Genomic DNA, 23,116 nt, shown 5'->3' with positions numbered 1-23,116 from the left:
GCGTTTATTTCGGCAAAGTTCAAATCAGCCTCCAGCTCTCGTAACCTAGTGTTTTATAGACGTGGGGGTCTAGCCATTTTAATATTTGTTACTGTAATATATTACACCAGAACAATATATGCTAATGTGAATTGCAACACTCTGCATCTTTCAACACTGACTAGACGGCCATGGAAGCTGCAGGAATTCTGTGCAAACTGTAGTCATGTGACATCTCTGCCCTCTTGTGGCATAATAGCACCAGGGAAAGCAAATCTTTTTCGTCCCTCTGCTGTGCTTTTGATAAGTCACATTTATAATTGCCCTCTGTTCAGAGACATTTCTGCAGTCTGTGGAATTACTCCAGAGCAGTCTGTGGAATTACTCCAGATAGACAAATGTTTCCGTTTGTTTCTCTCAGTTTCCTGTTTTTCCTGTCTTCAGTTGTCTACATTTCCACATCAGTTTTAGATTTTATATCCTCATGAAAATTCATTAGTGTTTTAGTATGAATTTGTCCCTAATACAGTGGTGCCTCGGGTTAAGTACTTAATTCGTTCCGGAGGTCCGTACTTAATCTGAAACTGTTCTTAACCTGAGGCACCACTTTAGCTAATGGGGCCTCCTGCTGCCACCGCGCCACTGGAGCCCGATTTCTGTTCTTATCCTGAAGCAAAGTTCTTAACCTGAAGCACTATTTCTGGGTTAGCGGAGTGTGTAACCTGAAGCATATGTAACCTGAAGCATATGTAACCCGAGGTACCACTGTATACAATTTTTGCAAAGCCCATTTTCCTAATATTTTTTCATGTTACTTTCACTGATATGTGCATTTTCAAGCACACTTTATCTACCATAAGAAAAGCAAATGCCTCTATTTCTACATAATAGATGGGGGGGGGGGAATAATCCGCATTGAAAGGAGGTGACCCAGTTTGTCATGTGTCACAGCCTAGTCTTGAACCCAAGACCCATCAGGCATCTGTTCTAAAGTTCTCTCTTCCTCGCAGGTTTGCTGACAATGGAATCGGGCTCACTTTGGCCAGGTAAGTGCTCCTGGAGCTTCTACATTTTCTGTATTTTCACTTGCATAAGATGTTGAAAGCGGGATTGAACCAAAGCACTTCTGCTAACGTGCAATTCCATCCCTTCTAGTGGCGGAACGTTCCCACACGACGACGGATCAAAGCAAGAGATAAAGAACAGCCTCTTTGTAGGTGAAAGTGGAAACCCAGGGACAGAAACAATGGACAACAATGTCTGGGGACCAGGAGGCCTAGACCACAGCGGACGGACTCTTCCCATTGGCCAGTGCGTCTTAAATTTCTGTATTTTCCATTTTGTTCAGGTTTCCAGGAGAGTATAGGGCTTTGCTTCCCCCCACTCCAAATCACTGTGGATGGAGAAAACAGAAAAAGTTTTTTCCTCCCTCTCTCATAAAACTAGAAGTGAGACATTCAGCCAAACTGAATCTTGGTAGATTGAGGGTGGGCAAAAGAAAGTACCTTTTCACAAAGTTTGTAGGCTTTGGCCAATATTCTCTTTCTGCTAGCACAAGCGTTCTTAGGCCAGGGGACAGATGAATTTTATGTTGTGCAACAGAGGGAATCTTGTGGAGCAGAGTGCACTATTTCACAATAGGTAAAGGTAAAGGGACCCCTGACCATTAAGTCCAGTCGTGGCCGACTCTGGGGTTGCGGCGCTCATCTCGCTTTATTGGCTGAGGGAGCCGGCGTACAGCTTCTGGGTCATGTGGCCAGCATGACTAAGCCGCTTCTGGTGAACCAGAGCAGCGCACGGAAACGCCGTTTACCTTCCCGCTGGAGCGGTACCTATTTATCTACTTGCACTTGACGTGCTTTCGAACTGCTAGGTTGGCAGGAGCACGGACCGAGCAACGGGAGCTCACCCCGTCGCGGGGATTCGAACCGCCAACCTTCTGATCAGCAAGTCCTAGGCTCTGTGGTTTAACCCACAGCGCCACCCACGTCCCTATTTCACAATAGTTACCAGCAAACTACTTGTGCATTCTCTTGTGCAACCACATCCCACAGGCCCAAACATTTCACCAGTGGAACAAGCATTCTGCTGAGGGACTCTTAACTTTGCGTTATGTTGGATGCAACCCATCTTCTCCACCCCCTCCCCCTATTCCAGAGTTGGTATTTAGGGTTTGGCTTCCTGCCCAGCAGGCTCTGGAGTGTCCTGGCCAATTTAAAACCACCTCCGACAAAGAGCCGCATTTTTATTTCACGTCTTTTAATGGCTCTGTGTTTAATGTTGTATTTCGGAGCTCATTAAGTCTCTGTTTTGGGATGTTATCCCTGCAATGACTGAATGAATGAGTAATAAAAGCAGCTGACCACTTAAGAGACCGGAGACCAAGCTCAAATTTTGCTTTTGATTGGCTTGCGGATATTATTCCTTTTTTTAGGTCAGTGGCCTAACTTTCCCGCAAAGCTCCTTCTAAGAATGCCAAGCAAATATGTATGATCTGCCAAGGCATGAGAGACCCTGAGTTGAACTTGTTAAGAATCACAAGGTTTTCCTCATATATATAAAAAGACCTAGCAGATTATAGAAGCTAGCTTTTCCAATGGAGTGTGAAATTGTCAGCTGATGCTCATGTATAGCTACAATGCAATATATGTTTACAGTGGCAACTCACTGCAAGGAGATTAATAACTTCCCCTCTTTTTTCTTTTCTTTTAAAAAATGTGCTTTAGGAATTTCCCAATTAGAGGCATTCAGTTTTACGATGGGCCCATCAATGTCCAGAACTGCACCTTCCGAAAGTTTGCCGCGTTGGAAGGCCGTCACACCAGCGCTTTGGCGTTCCGCCTCAACAATGTTTGGCAGAGCTGCCCCAACAACAATGTCACAAACGTATTCTTTGAGGACGTCCCGGTGAGTTGGCTTTCAACGCGGGCTCACCGTGCATGCAGAGGGAGGACATTTTGCAACAGAAGAATCGCATTCCATCATTGGCCACCTTCTGAGGGTCACATGGCAGTGGTGGGCGGGGCAACAGGTGCACCTCATATTTCTGTACAGTGGGCTGTAATCTAGCCATACAAAAGTCAGAGGTTCCTACATGTACATCTCTCCAGGAAAGCAAGAGGCCATATTACAGTTTAAGGACACAGTCCAGCCAGACTAAGGAACTGGAGAAATGCAAGGACTGGAGAGGGGGGTGGTCTGTGAGGAAGATGAGGCCTGTAAGAAGGTGGGACATAAAGGGAGTCCCGAGGACCAGAAGCCGTTTGCTCCTGGGCCTGAGGTTCTCCACCCTTGGCTTAGCAAAATTATTATTAGTGAATTTACTATTACAGTCGTACCTTGGAAGTCGAACAGAATCCGTTCTGGAAGTCCGTTTGACTTCCAAAACGTTCGGAAACCAAAGCGTGGTTTCTGATTGGCTACAGGAAGCTCCTGCAGCCAATCGGAAGCCGCGGAAGCCCCATCAGACGTTCGGGTTCCAAAGAACATTTGCAAACCGGAACACTCACTTCCGGGTTTGCAGCGTTCAGGAGCCCAAACGTCCGAGTACCAAGGCATTTGGGATCCAAGGTACGACTGTATTGCTATTACTATTATTTATTACATTAGTCATTTTTTTGCCACAGCAACTCAAAATGACTTACAATATTTTAAGCAATACATACATACATTAAAACAAGCATTTTTAAAAAACGGCTACATTAAACTTCCTACCCATGCAAAAAGCCATAGATAGTAAAAAGCCAAAGGCCTTTTTTTTATTATTATTATTAAATATTTATTGGTATTTTCAAAAAACACACAACAAACAAAAACAAAAAAATAAACAAAATAAAAACAACACAAAAATAAAAAAAACACATACAGTTTCTGATACTTATTTTCCTCAACCTTGTTTCTCAGACCTCCTCACACCTCCCCTTCTTGTATTCCAATTTAAATTGTCAATTCAGCAAGTCCTTAACTTATTTCTTCACCTTAACTTAAACATTTATTCTAACATACTGTTATTTTACTTTATTTCTTTTTTCCATTTCCTCCATTTATTTTTAACAGCCTTATTTTCACTTAATTTAAAAAAAAAGAGAAAAAAAAAACCAGTTTCACCTTATTGAAATTACTCATCAATACTTATACCTCATTAATTTATTCTTAAACCTTTTTCCTAAGGTCGACCAAATTTTCCCTTCCACGGTTTAACCAATTTCCTTACCACTAACAAAATATAAAACAAATAAAGCAATGCAAATTATCCTTATGTACCCTTTGGATTCCCAACCTCCACCCACCCTTCTCCCGGTTCCAGTCCCCAACCAATATCCATCAGTCTTTATATTATTTATTTAGCCTGGAGATCTCAGGTCCGAGGCCCTTATGTCTCTCTCAGTTCCTTTCTGCCGGTCTCTTTGATAGACCTTGATGTTAAGCCCCAGGTCTCGGAGGGGCTCCGGCCCAACAGAATCGGTGTTACTTCTAGCCAGTCCTCGATACTTAAAAGCAAAAACAAAGCCTATGGGGTATTCCAACTCTTGTTTCAAATTTCTTTCAAATCCAAATGTCCCCACAGCTCCAGCTTCCACCTTCAACAAATTTATAATCCTCAGGTCTTCAGATCTCCTCAAAAGAGGATCTCTCCATTTTCCAAATTCCCAATCAAACCAGGCTTTCCGCATCCAGTTTTTATTGTCCTTTTTTATCATCATGTCAGGCCTCATATTGTAGCTCTCCTTTGACTCCTGCAAACCTCCATCTCCTCCTTCGTTTTCTTCAAAAAGAACATATTGCTCCATCGTGTCTACGCTTTCGGTTTCATTTATTTGTTCAGTTGAATAGGCTTCCTGTTTCAAATCCTTATCAGACTCCAAGCTGTTGTTTACTGTCCAGTATAATAGCGATACCTCTGTAGACAAAGCATCGTACTCATCTTGTAAGTTTCCCAAGAGAACCAGTGCTCTGTCCAATTCTGCTTGGAATTTAGACACTCCAGCCATTTTTGTAATGTAGTATCCTTGTTACCCCTCTAGGGGGATTTAATTCCTTAATCTTCCTTTCAGCTCAAAAACCAAAAGTCCAGTTATTTTGTATCAACCTTATTTTCAACAAGTTATCCCGAATAAACCAGCAAAAACAGCAGAAACAATGTTCTCTTTTTCCAGCTGACAACTAGCTGACTCGCAGCTCACTTGACAGCTGTCAAAATCTTCCATGCAACAGGCTTTCTCATCGGACGTTCCCGGGTCTAGGGGGGGGTGTAGTTTCAGCTCCCAAAATTCTTTTTATCCTCCAGAATATCTTCTTATAATGTCCAAACCGTGAGGTCAGGATCTTTGTTAAGAAAAGCAAAAAACAGATTCTCTCGACCTTAGCTGCCCAGTCCTTTGCTTTAAGTTGTTTACAAAGAGGGGGGGTGGACTTCCTTTTTAGCCCCTTCCCGCTCGTTCCAAATCCAAGATAAGAAATTTTTTAAAGTTCCAATCTCCGTATTACTCACGGGTTGATGTTTTAGGATCCAATCACTCTTAGAAGAAGTTGGCGCTCTCTGTCAATGGCTTGCGGCTTCACTCCGTAGGCGAGGGAGTACTCTCAGCACCACGCCTTACCCTGCCTCCGTTCCGAAGCCTTTAAAGAGGCTCCGTCGCGGATTGGGGGGGCGCAAATGGTGCCCGCCGAGTCTCTGTGTTCACAGGCATCCGCGCCTGTGATTTTAAGGGTCCCCGCTTCGCCGCAGCGGCCAGACCCAGACGCTACGGAGCCGATTCCCTCTGGAGCTCGGAGGGAATCCGCCATTAAACAGTGGCACCAACCCGGAAGTCTCCAAGCCAAAGGCCTTATTAAAAAGGATTCTTTTTGCCTGGCATCTAAAGATATGTAATATTGGCATCAGGTAAACTTCCCTGGAGAAAGCATTCGACAGGCGGGATGCCACCATTGAGAAGGGCAGTTCTCATGTTGCTGCTCGCCTGACCTCGCATGGAGGGGGCACACAAAGAAGGATCTCAGATGACAATTTCAGGGTCCGGCTGAGTTCATGCAGAGAGAGGCTTCCTTGGAAGTCTTGCACCATATAAGACTTCATAGGTCCAAGCCAGAGCTTCAAATTGGGCCTGGAAACTAATTGGTAGGATTTCAGGATGGGTAGCCCTCAAGCTTTAGGGATGCGGGTGGCGCTGTGGGTTAAACCACAGAGCCCAGGACTTGCCAATCAGAATGTTGGTGGTTCGAATCCCCGCGACGGGGTGAGCTCCCGTTGCTCGGTCCCTGCTCCTGCCAACCTAGCAGTTCGAAAGCACGTCAAAGTGCAAGTAGATAAATAGGTACCGCTCCAGCGGGAAGGTAAACAGCGTTTCCGTGCGCTGCTCTGGTTCGCCAGAAGCGGCTTAGTCATGCTGGCCACATGACCCGGAAGCTGTACGCCGGCTCCCTCGGCCAGTAAAGCGAGATGAGCGCCGCAACCCCAGAGTCAGCCACGACTGGACTTAATGGTCAGGGGTCCCTTTACCTTTACCTTTAGCCCTCAAGCTGTTTTGAACTCCACGATCAGTCCCAGAGGCCATGGCCAAGATTCCAGGACAACTCACACAGGGCTGCCGTGTTCTTTTCAGGGCACATATGGACTGCAGAAAAATAGGAAGCTTCTGTGTTAAGCTCTGAACTTTGGGGGGGGGGGAATAGCTCCAAGCAGTTACTAAGCTACCTGTTCAGAATTAATTGGTTAATGTGTCATATTTTCCCTTCTGTTCAGATAACCTCTCGAGTGTTTTTCGGAGAACCAGGACCTTGGTTCAATGGGCTGGATATGGATGGGGATAAAACATCTGTTTTCCATGATGTTGACGGCTCTGTATCTGAATATCCTGGGTCGTATCTTATAAAGGAAGATAATTGGCTGATTAGGCACCCAGACTGTATTGATGTCCCTGACTGGAGGGGGTCTATCTGTAGTGGTCGATATGCACAGGTAAGACTGATGGGCATGTTCAGAATTTGGATCTTGCTGGCTCACAGTTCTTTCGCATTTCTGATTTCCACAGCAGATCATTGCTGTGGGGTCTCTTCCCTATGCATGTTCTTCTTCCTTAAAGGTCTTAAAAAGTAAGTTAAGTTTTGCTTTGCTTTGACTTCAGGTGTACATCCAAGCCTACAAATCAGCCAACCTGAGAATGAAAATAATAAAAAACGACCATTACGGACATCCTCTGTACTTGGAGGGAGCTCTGAGTAAGAGTGCCCATTACCAGCAATATCAGCCTGTGATCACTCTACAAAAGGGCTACACCATCCATTGGGACAAGACTGCTCCCGAGGAACTGGCTATCTGGCTCATTAACTTCAACAAGTGAGTGTGTGGCCCGTAAAAAACAGCATTTCGATTGAGGAATATAGCTTGCTAAAGAAAGCCGGGGTGTGTGATGATGATGTTATAATAGCCACTGCATTCTTCCAGGCCTGACATCATTGTTCCAGGAAACCCTCTGCAAGTTTTACCATCTTCTCACCTAAACATCCAAGTCCCCTTAGAATGGATGTAAAGAAGTCATGCGATAAATATTTGAGGCACTGCGTGGGCCAAGTTAATCCCTGACTCATAGAAGGTGGTGGCTCGCTACAGAGAAATTGCTCTGTATTGCTATAAGGGATCTTTAGGTTCTTTGGAATTGACTCTGCCCAACATGTAAACATTTAGCCCAGGCATGTCCAAAGTCCGTTTAGGGGGCCTAATCTGGCCTGCCAGTCAATTTAATCCGGCCCCCGTGGCAGTAAATGTTTTGGGGCAAAATCCTAAAAAAAGCAACTTCAATCCTAAAAGTTTCAATTTTTTAGGAAGGCGGCCATTGCTAGTGAGTTGCAGCTGGGTAAAGGTATTGTGGAGTGCTCTAGCTTTGTGGAGATAAAGCAGGCTAAGTCTCCACAGGGCCTGCCTTCTCTCAAGGATGGGGTGGCGGGTAAAGAATGGCTGCTATAGCCATTGAGCAATATGGAATCACTATGCCCTGTCTCCTGAAGAAAAATAGTATCAAATTGGTTAAAATAGGGCATTAGATGTTGATTATTTTTCTTTGCACGCCAACCTGCGATATTCCAGGATAGCAGCTTTAGGCCCCCGCCCCTCCGTAATACTGCTTCGTCATTTCTACCCTGCAATTGCCGGTTGTTTTTTTGACGGGGGGGGGGGGGGGAATAGACATTAACCAGCACTAAAGAGGCTCTCTTGAGTTTGAGTAAGGTAAATTTCAATCCTAAACAGCTCAACAACTTTGGGGTAAAATTGTAAAAAAAAAGCTCAACAATTTCAATCCTAAAAAAACTTTGGTCAGCCCTCACGCACGTTCACTTCATCAAATCTGGCCCTCTTTGAAATTTTTTTAGCCAGTTTGGAAGTAAATGTATTTTAATTTTGGAGTGGGATTTGACTTGTGACATGTTCCAGAAAAATCATAGTCTCAGAGCATGGGGTTGTTATTGTTGAGATCATCATTACTGTCGTCGTTATCATTTTAGGAATGATTGGATCCAAGTTGGGCTTTGCTATCCTAAAGGGACGACGTTTTCCATTCTCTCCGACATCCACGATCGCCTTTTGAAGAAAACCAGCAAAACAGGGACATTCTACCAAGCTCATGAGATGGAGAAGCTTGAGTATCGATATGCTTCCAAGGGATACTACTATTGGGATGAGGACACTGGGTAAGGAAACAGCAAGCATGCCCCGTGTCCTAAAGCTCTCTGAAGCACAGAATTGCTTTGGAGGATTGTAGAGATGTGTTGGGTGCAGGGTTGTTTTTAATGGATGCACAAATGACATCCTCGTGTCTAGTCTATATGCCATCTTTCAGATTCAGCTCCGGTGGCAATTTCCCCGTCTTCGGTGATCATTCCTCTTCAACAAGCCAAGCCATGCCATTTTGGGTCCCTCTTGTTGCAGAGTTTTGACCACCTTGTCATATGGAATGATCGATTTGCATAAGAACGTAAATTGGGGATCAGCCCAACGGCCAAGTCCAGCATCCTGGGCTCACAAGAGCCAGCCAGATAACCCAATGGGAAGCCCATGAAGAGAATTTGAGCACAACAGTGCTATCGCTGGTTGCGATTCCCAGAAATTCAGAGACACACTACTTCTGACAATGGAGGTGGAGCATACCCAATATGGCTAGTAACCACTGTAGCCACAATTTCCTTTGTACCCTCTCCGTTTTTAAAATAATGGGGGCCTAATGGTATCCTCATTGGGACGCGGGTGGCGCTGTGGGTTAAACGACAGAGCCTAGGACTTGCCGATCAGAAGGTCAGCGGTTTGAATCCCCGCGACGGGGTGAGCTCCCGTTGCTCAGTCCCTGCTCCTGCCAACCTAGCAGTTCGAAAGCACATCAAAGTGCAAGTAGATAAATAGGTACCGCTCCGGCAGGAAGGTAAACGGCATTTCCCTGCACTGCTCTGGTTCACCAGAAGCAGCTTAGTCATGCTGGCCACATGACCCGAAAGCTGTAAGCCGGCTCCCTTGGCCAATAAAGCGAGATGAGCGCCGCAACCCCAGAGTCGGCCACGACTGGACCTAATGGTCAGGGGTCCCTTTACCTTTAATGGTATCATCAAGCACTGTTCATAGGACACTTATACAGAATCAGACCATTGCATACCACCCAAATTTCTCTGATGAAAACAGGGACTTCCTATTCCATTTTTTAATTATTCCCTGCCCATTTGCACTAGGTTGCCCCAGCCACTCTGGGTAGCTTCCAACATATATAAAAACACAGTAAAACATTTAAAAAACTGCCCTAAACAGGGCTACCTTCAGATGACTTCTAAAGGTTGTATAGTTACTTATCTCCTTGGCTCAGGGGGGTCAAATAGCTCCACACCCTCCAACATTTCTCTGATGAAAATAGGGACGTCCTAAGGAAAAGCCGGACATTCCAGGATCAAATCAGAAACCGGAATGGCTTCTGTAAGTACGGAACTGTCCCTGGAAAATAGAGACACTTGGAGGGTTTGCCACTGGCTCCTCTAGTTCAGTACTGTCTACACTGACTGGTAGCAGCTCTCCATGGCTTTGGGCAGGGAATCGCTCTGGGGCTGACCTGGAGATGCTGCCAGGGATTTAACCTGGGGCCTTCTGTGTGCAGTGCAATGCTGCACTACTGAACTGTGGCCCCACCACAAAAGGGAAGTGACAGTCGCTTTGTTACGTCTGGACCATCGGGTTGGCAGCAGGGAACCAGCGGTAGATGAGCAGCCAGCTAATGGGGTGTTGGCACTAGCAGTGATCTGCAGGGTGCGTGGCAGATCAGTGTCTGCTGGTCTTCAGCCACCTGCTACCTTCATTTCCTCAAAAATGCCTTTGCGCCTAGTGGGGCCTGGGGCCACTTGGAGGAAATGAAAACGGGAGATAGCTGGAGCTTTGGCTGCCGGAGAACTTTGCTTCATGCCAAGCTGCCCAAAAAGTGTTGTTTTGTTTAAAGCAAGCAGGCTGCAGTGGTAACATGGAAAAGTGGAGGTCATTGACTGTAGCAATAAGGATTAGATAAATAAGAAGATCAGCCCCAACACCCAAAAGGTTTGAAAAGAAAAAAGAAAGAAGAAATTATTACCCAACTGAGAGACTGTGAGAAAAAATTAACAATAAACTCGGGAGATGAAAGGACTAAACAAATAGTTAAAGTGCTACAATCACAATATTCAGCATTACTAAACCAAGAAGTAGAATGGAGAATTAAATCCATGAAGCAAAAATATTTTGAATCAGCAAATAAAACGGGGAGATTACTGGCGTGGCAATTAAGAAAAAGGAAAAAGCAAAATGTGATTAATAGAATAAAATCGGGAGATATGATAATAGAAGATCCAGATGAAATAAAAAAAAAGTTTCTCCAATTCTATGAAAAGTTGTATGAAAAAGGAGAGGAAGATAATGTAGAAATAGGAAAATACTTGGAAGAGTATAGAGGGGAATATTTAACTGATGAAGAAAGAGCTCAATTAAACAAGAAGATTACAATGGAAGAGATTAACGAGGCTATTAAGAAGATGAAACCCGGAAAAGCACCCAGACCGGATGGACTGTCAGCAAAGTATTATAAGGTTTTAAGGGAATATCTTGCTCCAGTGCTTAGTGAAGTGATTAATGATGTTCTACAAGGAGGGAAGATTCCAGATTCATGGAGGGAGGCACACATCACATTAATACCAAAAGCGGATGCTGAAAAGATGGACGTAAGTAACTACAGGCCGATATCGTTACTTAACTGCGATTACAAAATCTTCGCAGATATTTTGGCGAACAGACTCAGGAAATACTTAACAAAATCTATTCATAAAGATCAAGCGGGATTCCTCCCTAACAGGCAATTAAAAGATAATGTTCGGCATATACTGGACATTATTGAGTATTTGGATCTTAGGACCGACATTCCTGCGGCGATGATTTTTATCGATGCCGAAAAGGCTTTCGATAATGTTTCTTGGAGGTTTTTAATACAATGTATGAAAACAGTAGGAATAGAAGGACCATTTTTGGAAGGTATTAAAGCAATATACTCAAGCCAAAGGGCCAAACTGATAATTAACAATAATCTTACTAATTCTTTTACAATTGCAAAGGGCACGAGACAGGGGTGCCCGTTGTCTCCCCTTCTATTTATTATGGTTTTGGAAATAATCGCAAATAAAATAAGGAAAACACCAAAAATAAGAGGTATAAGAATTGGAGAAAAAGAATATAAATTAAAGGCTTACGCCGATGATTTGGTATTGTCTTTAGAGGACCCAATAGAAAGTGCCAGTAATGCCCTGGAGTTATTAGAGGAATTCGGTAAATTGTCTGGGTTTAAGTTAAATAAAATAAAAACTAAGATCTTAACAAAAAATTTGGCCGAAGATGTAAAAAACCAGCTAGAACTAAAAACAGGTATTAAAGTGGTGAAAAAGGTAAAATACCTGGGAATATGGATCTCCCCGAAAAATATAAATTTAGTGGAGGATAACTACACTAAGGTCTGGAGAGAAATTAAGAAAGACTTAGATACTTGGAATAGGTTAAAATTGTCCTGGACAGGAAGGATGGCCGCGATTAAGATGAGCATTCTTCCGAGACTACTGTTTTTATTCCAGAATATCCCGGTAATTAGAGGTACGGCATGTTTTAAGAATTGGCAAAGAACTTTAGCTAAATTTATATGGCAAGGGAAAAGGGCAAGAATTAAATTCAAACTCCTCACGGATCTAAGAGAAAGAGGGGGTTTTGCAGTTCCGAACTTAAAACTTTATTATGAGGCCGCTTGTCTTTGTTGGATAAAAGAATGGGCCATTTTAAAAAACACGGATTTGTTGGATCTAGAGGGATTTGACATTAGATTCGGCTGGCATGCTTATTTGTGGCATGATAAAGGAAAGATCCATAGAGGCTTCTCTAATCATATCATTAGAGGCTCGTTATTAGAAGTTTGGAACAGGAATAAAAAGCTGATTGAAAGAGACACCCCTTGGTGGCTTTCACCAATTGATATCTTAACAATAAAAAAGTTAAATCTGGAATGTGAAAGATGGACATACGAAGATCTCCTAGTTAAATCAGAAAGAGGGTGGAAAATTAGACCGTACGAAGAGCTAAAGGATAAATTAACTGGATGGATACAATTTCACCAAATTAATGCGTTATGGTACGATCATAAAAAAATAGGAATGAGTGAAAAAAAGTCCAGGTACCAGGTGGAAATCTTAGAAAGTAATACTAAACTTTTATCCAAAATGTATAACCAACTGTTAGACTGGGATACTAAAGATGAAGAGGTGAAAGGAGTCATGGTCAAATGGGCCAGAGACCTTGGATATAATCTGGAGTTTGACAGATGGGTAAAACTTTGGAAGAAAGGTATGAAGTTCACAGCATGTGCTGCTCTCCGAGAAAACATGGAGAAAATGATGTATCGTTGGTACATCACCCCGGCAAAACTGGGGAAGATGTATAAGACCGGAGACAGCACATGCTGGAAATGTAAAACTAAAGAGGGTAATTTCTTTCACATGTGGTGGACCTGTGACGAAGTGAAAAGATTTTGGGGACAAATTTACGATGAATTAAAAAGAATACTGAAATACACCTTCCCCAAAAAACCTGAAGCGTTCCTTTTAGGTATGATCGGAGAGGAGATCAAAAATGAAGACCAAACATTCTTTCAATATGCAATGGTGGCCGCCAGGATTTTGTTAGCGCAAAACTGGAAAACTTCCAATATCCCCACCATTAGAGAATGGCAAATGAAATTATATGAGTATATAGAATTAGCTAGAATGTCACAAAAAATTAGGCATCAAAAAATCGTTAAGTTTACGAACGACTGGAATAAATTTCTAAGTTACATTGAAATCAATCTAGGTATTACCAAAATCACAGTGGGCGGAATCTAAAACCTGCGATGTAAAGAGCTGATATAATACAATCTGCAGATAAGCGATGAGTTTATTTTGCCTAAACCGAGATGGAAGGAAGTCAATTGAGTGATGTTATGTTGGTTTGTCTGTTTTATGTTTATAGGCGTTGTTTGTTGTTGTTGTTTGTTTGTTTGTTTGCTTTTTTTTCTTTTCAGTCTTTTTTCTTTTTTGTATTGTTTGATGTCGTTTCCAAAATATCAATAAAAAGATTAGTAAAAAAAAAAAAAAGAAAAAGAAAAAGCTTGCAATCAGTGGCAGTGAAGGGACTGGGTGCCGGTTGGAGATTTTGCCCAAAACAGCTGGAGGGCGCCTAGCTGGTACTGTCTGTCTTACATAAAAAGGTAAAGGGACCCCTGACCATTAGGTCCAGTCGTGGCCGACTCTGGGGTTGCGGCGCTCATCTTGCTTTATTGGCCGAGGGAGCCAGCGTACAGCTTCCAGGTCATGTGGCCAGCATGATTAAGCCGCTTCTGGTGAACCAGAACAGCGCACGGATATGCCATTTACCTTCCCACCAGAGCAGTACCTATTTATCTACTTGCACTTTGACGTGCTTTCGAACTGCTAGGTTGGCAGGAGCACGGACCGAGCAACGGGAGCTCACCCCGTCGCGGGGATTTGAACTGTGACCTTCTGATCGGCAAGTCCTAGGCTCTGTGGTTTAACCCACAGCGCCACCCGCATCCCTGCCTGCCTTACATACACACTTGTAAATGTCAAATTTATTGAGCAGCCTCTAATAGTATGAGATGTAGTAGTTGCACCTAGAAGTGAGAATGATGCATAAGAGAGCATCTGCCTGGGATGGATGAACAGAAATGCATAATTCACACATAATTCATTTAAAGCACGCTCAATGCACATATAAAGCTCCCCCCCCAAAAAAAAGATGTTTACACAGTTCCAACATCCTTAACAAACCAGTTCCCAGGATTCTTTGGCAAGAACAATGTGCTTTAATGGTGCAGTGGAAGGGTTTAATATCTGCCATTTCCAGGATGAGCTTCATCCCGTTCCAGCTACAGCGGAGTCACAGAGTCAGGGACGCTCACAGCTCTTCCATCTTTTCTCAAAGGTTGCTGTTTCTCAAGTTAAAGGCTCAGCACGAAAAGGAGCCATTTGCCTTCTGCTCCGTCAGAGGTTGCGAGCGAATCAGGATCAAAGCCAACATCCCCAGGAAAGCAGGGTCCAGCGACTGCCAAGCGAGAGCCTACCCAAAATATGAGGAGCAACCTTCGGTGGATGTGCCAATGCCCAAAAAGTTGCCAAGCACACACCTGGTAAAGTAGCTGATTTACTGTTGCCATTTTCCTGAGTCTTTGTTTCCGATTAAATCAGTGGATAATTTTCCTTCTGGAAGCTCATCAAACATACAGTGGTACCTCTGGTTGTGAACGGGATCTGTTCCAGAGGCCCATTCACAACATGAAAGGAACGCAACCCGCAGCGGCGCATCTACGCATGCGCAGGTTGCAATTCGCCGCTTCAGCGCATGAAGTCATTTTGCGCATCTGCGAGTGGCGAAACCCGGAAGTAACCCTTTCCGGTACTTCTGGGTCGCCGCAGGACACAACCTGAAAAAACGTAACATGAAGCAAATGTAACATGAGGTGTGACTGTACTTCAGTCCCATTTTATGGGCAAAGTCTTAGTTTGCACAAAGTGGAAAATCAACATTGCTGTTGAGAAACTAGGAAGCTGCTACGTACTGAATTAGACCATTAGTCCACCTAGCGTAATATTGGCTACACTGGCTGGAAGCAGCTCTCCAGGGTTTCATCTTTGCTGTGTGCTACCTTTCTAAGGGTCGGGGGGGAGATACCTGGGGTTATACCTTTAGGGTAGGGGGAGCAGTGTACAACAGCTCTCCTCCACTGGCTGTCAGAAGCTTTTGCAAGAGGGGGTCCAGAATTCTCTCCATTTGCCCCCAAACGTTCTGAATGTCCCTTGTCAGATTTGTAGATCACTCCACGTAAGACTCCCCCAAAATTGCCAAGGAGTTAAATTTCTGGCAAGACATAAACTGGGGACACCTCGTTTAAAATAATATTTTGAGGCATTTGAACTGAACCACAAAATGTGTGAGTATAACTCCTAGAATAAATGTATGTCTGAAAAAAAGCATGTCTAAAAGAATGGTTTTGAAAGTCAATAGAAATACCAACTTTATTTTCTGTTTGAAACCAGAACAAGGACCATTTTGTAGAACTGAAGCTGGACAGCTACAAGACCAAATACTTCCATCTCAGGGATGATTTTGCATATATCTCAGTAAGTCTTTCTTTGCTCTTGAGTAATGTGCTGTATTTTTGACACACACTATGTTTTAGAAACTTTTCATTATATTTTAACATAGCCAAAAGTCGACTTCTATGGGACACAATTTGTAACAGAATATATATAAAATACACAGTTGAGGAAAGAAACTCAAAATAATTGAGAAAACTAACAGATCTAACAAAGGCTTATCTGGAAGAATCTATATTTCTTCCTGAATTCTTTTAAAGTACTGTTGAATGGAATCTGAATGGATTTCGTATTACTAGCAAGGCAAGTTGATATTTAGAATTGGGCTTAATTTTCTACCAAATCATAATTAAAGCTGGACTTTGATGTTTGATTTTATACATGAACACACGCTCCTTGGTTGGTATAAATATTATTTTTTTACATTTTGCTGCAATTTGGAACCAGTCTTATTTTCATAGCAGCAATAAGCTTGCTGCCAATTTGTGGCTTTCTTGTCCTAATGCCCAACAAGACTGCCTTAGAATCAAAGGGGGGGAAGGGGAGGAATATCCTGTAAGTTTTTAATATGCCATTATTACTCAGTGCTTTGGTCTGTTGGGACATCTCGCCAGCCTGTTTTGCCACATCATTTTCTAGCAATACTTTTGAGCGTTACTTGTTCAAAAATAAGTTTTATGGGGTTGCTAGATACTTTATATTTCATTTCTTTCCCTGCCCCCTTTCCATCAGTGTTTCCAGATGCTTAATACATATGAAAATGAGGTGTGTGAAATACATAAATTTTGACTAATTTCCAGTGTTGCACCGTAAATCAACAACACAAAGTTAAACGTAAAAGTTTGAAAATTTTCGTATTTCGAGGTCTGCCTCTTTTTCTTTTCTTTTCTTTCATATACAATATTTCAAATCAGCCTCTACTTCTGAAAATCCAAAACTATCAACTGTTACTGCTCTGGTCTCCCTGATAACAGCAAGAACTGATTTGTTTCCCAGGTTGACGGCAGGAAGTTTTATCTCTCTGAAGATGGTATCCAAGTAGTTGTGATCAATGGGCATGATGGAAGATTTGTTGACCGGATGAGTTTCAAAAACTCCGTTCTACAAGGAATCCCAGCACAGATGATCAACTATGTCAATAACATTCGGGAAAAGTAAGTTAATGAGAAATGAGGGCATTCAAGTTCTGGAAAAGTGGAAAACCTAGTGGTTGTAGATGTAGCCTAACAAGCCATATGCTGTCGTATAGCAGCCATGTGATTTCCTCATTGCTCCTGCAAACATTATACATACCAACCATTTCTGATAACAGATGTAAGGTGACCTAATTGGATGTGCTTGTTAAACTTCAGAATAAATTATGCATGCCTGGCGAGACATGATTGAATTGATACAGGGACCAGCATCCCCGAGTTGCACAACTGGTAGCTTTTACCAAATTAAATCACTCAGTGGAAGAATAAATGGTTTATGGATGCCTTTGTCTCCTGTAGTTCTATAGTGGTGATGACATCTAAAGGAAGGTTCATTTCAAGAGGTCCGTGGACTACCGTCCTGGAGAAACTTGGAGCACAGAGGGGCTTTAAATTGAAAGGTAAGTAGCTATTTTATAAAAGAACCTTTGTTAAAAGTGTTGATCGTTTCAGTTTACTGTGTTCTTCAATCTTTGGCCCCCAGGTGATCATCCTTCACTGCTGGCTAGGGATGAGGGGAGCTGTAGTCCAACAGCTGGGGACCACAGGACAGAGGGCTAGAGGAAGTGTTGTACCACTTCAGATTTCAGGCTCAGCAGCACTGAGCTGCTGGATCGCCATTGAGTTTAAAGATGCGAAGGCTTAGAGAATCCATGGGGAGAACAGTACCTCAAAAGCAAAATAATTTTTAGGAAGGGAGAATACCTCTTTAACGAAACAGACAGCACACCTTTGGGCTTTTGTGTTGGAATGGCACTCTGAAATAAGATACTGAAATCAGGTGGTGGTTGTTTTTTATTTAATGACCCTCAGAATTATTTTTGGCATCCCCAAGCGTGCTTGCATTTTTGTTGCCAAAGTTTGGGTTCTTCTCATTTGGGCAAGACTTGTTTTCAGAGGCTTTCATGCTTTGAATAGCTTCTTTGCCTCTGTTCCTTAGCCATGCCTGCATCCTCTTGCCCTTGGTGGGATCTTTCCTGATCTGCATTATACATTCTAGCCGAGCTTCCATTATTGTGGTTTTAAGCATTCTCCAAACATTATGGAGATAAGTGACCCCCTGACTTTATCACTCAACTTCCTTTTTTAAAAACCAGTACCTTCATCTTTGAGAAGCCTCCCATTTTGAAGTTAAAGGTGACTATGTTGGACTTTCTTGGCAGCTGTCCACTTACAGACATGTTGTATTTGATAGAACCATGATCACAGTTCCCAATCATACACCAGGTTCTCAGCACCATTAAAAATTATGTCCAAGGTTGCCTCCTTTCTTGCTGGTTCCAAAGCAGTCATTTGGAGGTTCTCAACTATCCTTTTTTCCTTTCGTTCAGATAAAATGGGTTTTGTTGGATACAAGGGCACCTTCCGGCCCTTCTGGGTTACGCTGAAGACAGATGACGAAGCAGTGAGGATTTTCCAAGCTCTGCCAGTTCCAGTGGTAAAGAAAATGAAACTGTGAGAAAGTGACCTGCATTGTGTGTTCCTGCTCATTAGCACGCCCTCAATGGAAAATGCGTTGAGGGACATGGCGTGCTCAAGATGTAGTATATTTTGATGATGTACATAGAAGAAACCTTATTGTGAATGGGTTAAATGGCCACATCAGACAACCAACATTCCGTAGGCAGTCCAGGATATAGTTAGTAATAGCTCTGTTCCTCTCACAAGCGTATTTGTGATAAGAAAGGTTTGATTTCACATCATGTTGCCTTGGTGTACTGCAATGGTCTCCTGCATGTCTGTCCGTAGGAGTCTCAGGTTTTGAATCAGTAGAAATGTACAAAGTGTTCCTTCTCCGGTCTCAACTTTCCAGTCTCAACTTTCAGACACCTACTCAGGAAAAAACATGCACTTCTAAGTTGAGCTCCTGGCTATGTATATATGAAAATGTAAGCAGAAGTCAGTATCAGACACAACGGCAAAAACTGAAAATGCTTTGTTGATCTCCTCACAAACTTTCTGGTGTGCTGGCATTCAATGTCAGCAGGACACTTCATAAGCACCGACTGATATCCTATTTCTGCCTGCGCATCAGCGATCCACTGAATACCTGAATGCCGCAGTTGTTCAGGGTATTGCAGAGGTTGCTGGATCTTCACAAAGAGTCCCTTGTGACAAAGGACCAAATCACTGTGGCCAAGGATCAGCTTATGAAGGACAAATGTTATCAGTTTCTCAAAAAAAAAAAAAAATGTGCTTGGGCTTCCTGTTGCCAGCTACTTTTATTAATAAAAAAGCACATCAAAGTATGTCCCCTCACCCTGCCAATATGTAACTCCTTCAGAAGTGAGGCTGTCACCCAGAAAGGTTTTTTTAAAAAAGAATTAAAAAGGGAGGAGAAAATATTTATGGGTCATCAACAAACTGCCTTCAATGTGTGCTCTTTTTTAACTGAGTGACTGATTGGTCTCTACTAGTAACTGACCATTCGCAATCTGTAAAATTGCTTTTCAAAGGTTGCATTGTAGAAATACTGCTTTCTGAGAGCCTTGGGGAGGGTTGTGTGTTGTGTGTGTGTTCGTCACTCCAAGTATTCTACCCGAAATAGCTGGTCCTTTTTCGGAACTGGATGTATAGTGTTTTGTATATTTTCTTAAAGCTCCTGCTGAAAAAGATTTAATTTTCTATTAATTTATTGCAAAAGGAACAAAGAAGATTAAAGCTGAAGAGATAAATGCTGTTATGGGAATTAATTTTTTTTGTACAATAGGGTAAGGTCATGGAAATGTTTCTTCAGCTAATCTGCTTTGCACTCGAAAACTTCAAAGGGCTGCAGAATGTGGCACTTCCCTTGGCAGCCTGTTTTGTATGAGGACAAAAACTCTTGGAATGTTACTTCCAAATGTTTTCGCTTACAACTTAATTAACATTTAGTTGTTTGGAATACACATTTATTGGAATAAAATTTCAATGCAACTCTTACATGCGTGTGTACTGTTTACTTGTGTTGGATTATTTTATCACAATGAACTGATACCACAGACCATCATCACCCAAAAACAATTGATCTAAACCTGCCAGCAAAATGCATATTGTCAGTCTAAGGATGGTGTCATGTCACATAGACCCTACCGCAAAGGTGCGTAGCATCAGTAATCCCACCATAAGACTATTTCCCTTTACTGCCACAACCCTCCGTGGCAGGAGGCCCTTGTTAACCCTTCAGATCCAGAACCTTGACTTATCCAGGTATAACTGCTTGTTGGTTAATCTCCCTCTCCTCTCCACAATGGAGAGGCCAGGGCAGAGCGAGAAGAAACTGTGCTGACATTTGCAATGAAGACCATGGCTCCTTGGGTAGGTACCATGTTAACCTGGCCAATTTTTGTCTACTCCGACTGTCAGCAGCTCTCCAGCTTCTCGGGCAGAAGGTTCCATCATCACCTGCCTTACAGGCTAAAAAGTCTGACTTTGAACATGGTAATTCTGTCCCTCTTAAATGACCATGGCCAGCCCAAGGTACTTTGCCACTTGAGGCACAGCACAAAACAAAAACACACACCCCTTCCATACACAGAAGCTGACAAGCTCTCTTAAATCAAAGGTGAACTCAAGCAATCTTCACTTTCCCAAACAAGATAACCATCCATTAAAATTCACACTTCCAAGTTTTGCAATACAGTTCTCTAGCCACATAAAGTGTACAAAAATGTACACAGTGAGGTAAAGTGTGCATTTTCTTTTGCATATTTTCACTAACATACAAAAATGCATTGTATTACGGGGAAATCGCTTTGCAAAAAAACCCATGTACTAGGCAAAACTGCATTAGGAGAAACTCACATTAAAACATTGGTGAGTTTTCATGAGAATTTGTTTTAAAAAATAACCTCAAACTGATAAGGAAATGTGGAATACGAGAAAGAATACTAAAAATAAAAACAGAGAAACTGAAGCTGACAAGATTTGCCCATCCCTAACCTGTACTGTTTGAATTATTTTATATTGTTCATGGCCACAAGATTCCCATGCACAGAGGTGTTGTAAGCCAACTCTGGTTTTTTTCATGTCTGGATAGTGAAGGCACCAATTTCAGACAAAGGGAAGGGTGATTGGTTCCTTACAACAAATTGGTGCATATTCACCAATGTGCCCTTATAGAGCAGAAATGTAAACAATCCTGCAGTTTGGTCCCAAGTCACTGAAATACTAAGGGCAGAAAACCTGTCCAAACTGTTGATCTATTTAAAATGACAGCCCTGCCTGGGGTTTTTACTCAGTCACTGCTCCTTTATACAACTCTAATTCACACACTTAAAATCATATCATAAATCACACTTAAATATTTTAAGTTTAGAACAGAGATGAAGCGCACAAAACTCACAGCTTGCAGGTCTAAAGAAATCAAACATTTTGAAAACCTGGCCAAGGCACTTGAAAACCTGCTGGGTGGCCATTCTGGAAGGGAAAGCAAGCAAATACAATCAGATTTGGACTTTAACAGCAGAAATTTACTGTGACATTTCCTTATGCTCGACCACCCTCTAGTGGTTCGCTGCCGATAACAGAGCATATCCACCACCTACGTCTCATAGACTTAAAAGATTTAACTCCAGACAGAATCCTTGCTGCTGGAAATGCAAGGAAATTATTTTAAATGGCAAGCAGAAACTTGGGAAACCCAAAGACAAAGGTAAACTTGAAAAATGAACACATGATCTCTCAAAGATGCAAGCGGCAGCTGCAGAAACATCCTGCCAAAGCTCCAGGCACTCATAAGGCAAGAGGAAGTTTGCTTAAGCAAAGAAAAGCTCTCATGGGATCCACCTGACTTGCATACATGAAGAGAAGGGCACACCTAAAGAAAATAGGCCACTTCCAAGGGGTTTTAACGCCTCAAATAGTCAAGCTAGCTGGTGATACTTTAAAAAGGCAGCTACTTTCTTATTTCTTCTGTATTTACATAAACATAGTAAGAACAACCCAATATTGCCTCTCTCCCTCCTGCCCCCATCCCTTTGAGGAGGCTTATTTGAGACATTTGGATCTGAAGATTGGGGAAAGTGGAACTGTTAGTTGGCTGTCACCCTAGTGAACGTTTTGAATAATTTCTTTTATGTAACTGACCGTCAGAAAGTTGGAAGTTCTTTTTTCCCTTCTCCCTTCCCTTCTTCCATCTCTCTCTTTTTATTTGGGGTCCTCTGTTCTGGGCCATTATCCTAGGATTACACGCACACGAAGCTGGTGGAAGAACCCTATGTAAGAGGCAGGGAAAGGAAGACTTTCCAGAGTGAGAAACTGAGAAGAAAATTCCCAGGTGAGAACTGGCAGGGTCCACCACTTTCAGCGTGAGACGACGGTTTAGAGACGACTTTGAGAGAGGAGCCTGCATTTTCCTCTTCTTTCTCTTTCTGTTTTTAGTTTCTTTTATCATTGTATTATGGATAAGCTTTAATAAAATCTTGAGGCGCCTTATTTTCTGCAACTAACATTGCGTGTGTCAGGGACTCAGGAGCAGGAGCACTGGGGAGAGAGGAAATGGAGAGCGAAGGGGAAGAATCCGAGGGCAGCGTAGGGGAGTATGACAGTGGCCCGAGAGATTCCATGAGCTTCTCCAGCGAATCAGAAGATTCCCAGAAGGGGGTGCCGATGGTCAGGGCAAGGGGGGTCCCAGGGGGGATGCACCAGAAACAAGGAGCCAGAGGGGAACCCCAAAGCAGCAGTGGGGGATCGGGACCAGTTTCCCCACCAGAGCGTAGTGGGGGGGGAAGAGTCACATGTGTCAGGGCCAGCGTCTCCTCCAGCGGGGAGAGAAAGTGAGTCAGGGCTGACCACGCCTCCAACGGAGGGGAGGTCAGTTGCAGCTAGCCCCCCCAGAGGGGGAAGCAGTGACAGCAGCAGCAGTGAAACGGTCAGGAGAAAAGTTACCAGCTGGGCGCGCGCGCCAAGTTCAAATGTACAGGCGCGGGGAACAGCAGGAGACCCGGATGGGGAACCAGCTCCCAAAGCCCGCCGGAGGGAGGGGGAAGGCTCAGGGGACTCAGCGTCAGAAGAGGCTAGGAAGGGCGAGACCCCAACGGCCAGGCGGAACCAGAGGCGGAAGGAACAGAGGAAGAGGTGGAGTAAGGCTAGAGTCTTAAATTGGTGTCTGGGGGGAGGAGACTCAGACGGAGCATCAGCGGTCTGACAGTTGAGACGTAGAGCTGCGCGTTGCGGCTCTGGAAGTGAAACTGAACTTCAATAAAGACTTTTGTACTTAACAACGAAGCAGCGTTGGTCCTTTGTGAGCTGGGACCTTGGGCAGCTCTGACAGCGTGTTTACTCAT

The 23,116-nt window shown here is 43.2% G+C and overlaps 1 protein-coding gene across 6 annotated transcripts in view; it reads left to right on the top strand.

Moving 5' to 3' along the window:
- Nucleotides 1-19,772, top strand: part of CEMIP (cell migration inducing hyaluronidase 1) — a 173,929-nt gene extending 154,157 nt beyond the window's left edge. For all 6 annotated transcript variants that reach the window (XM_083586230.1, XM_083586229.1, XM_083586231.1 and 3 more), the window contains exons 19-29: nt 990-1,025; nt 1,135-1,290; nt 2,706-2,886; nt 6,722-6,937; nt 7,104-7,315; nt 8,479-8,664; nt 14,486-14,690; nt 15,598-15,681; nt 16,654-16,811; nt 17,151-17,251; nt 18,182-19,772. In XM_083586230.1, the coding sequence (XP_083442356.1) occupies nt 990-1,025; nt 1,135-1,290; nt 2,706-2,886; nt 6,722-6,937; nt 7,104-7,315; nt 8,479-8,664; nt 14,486-14,690; nt 15,598-15,681; nt 16,654-16,811; nt 17,151-17,251; nt 18,182-18,309 (1,663 nt within the window). In that variant the 3' untranslated portion in view covers nt 18,310-19,772. The remainder of the gene's footprint in view (nt 1-989; nt 1,026-1,134; nt 1,291-2,705; nt 2,887-6,721; nt 6,938-7,103; nt 7,316-8,478; nt 8,665-14,485; nt 14,691-15,597; nt 15,682-16,653; nt 16,812-17,150; nt 17,252-18,181) is intronic.
- The last annotated feature ends 3,344 nt before the right edge of the window (nt 19,773-23,116 follow it).

Source organism: Podarcis filfolensis (genome assembly GCF_964270895.1).
Source record: "Podarcis filfolensis genome assembly, chromosome: 14".
In the NCBI taxonomy this organism is placed as follows: domain Eukaryota; kingdom Metazoa; phylum Chordata; class Lepidosauria; order Squamata; family Lacertidae; genus Podarcis; species Podarcis filfolensis.
This window is presented reverse-complemented; position numbering and strand designations above follow the sequence as displayed.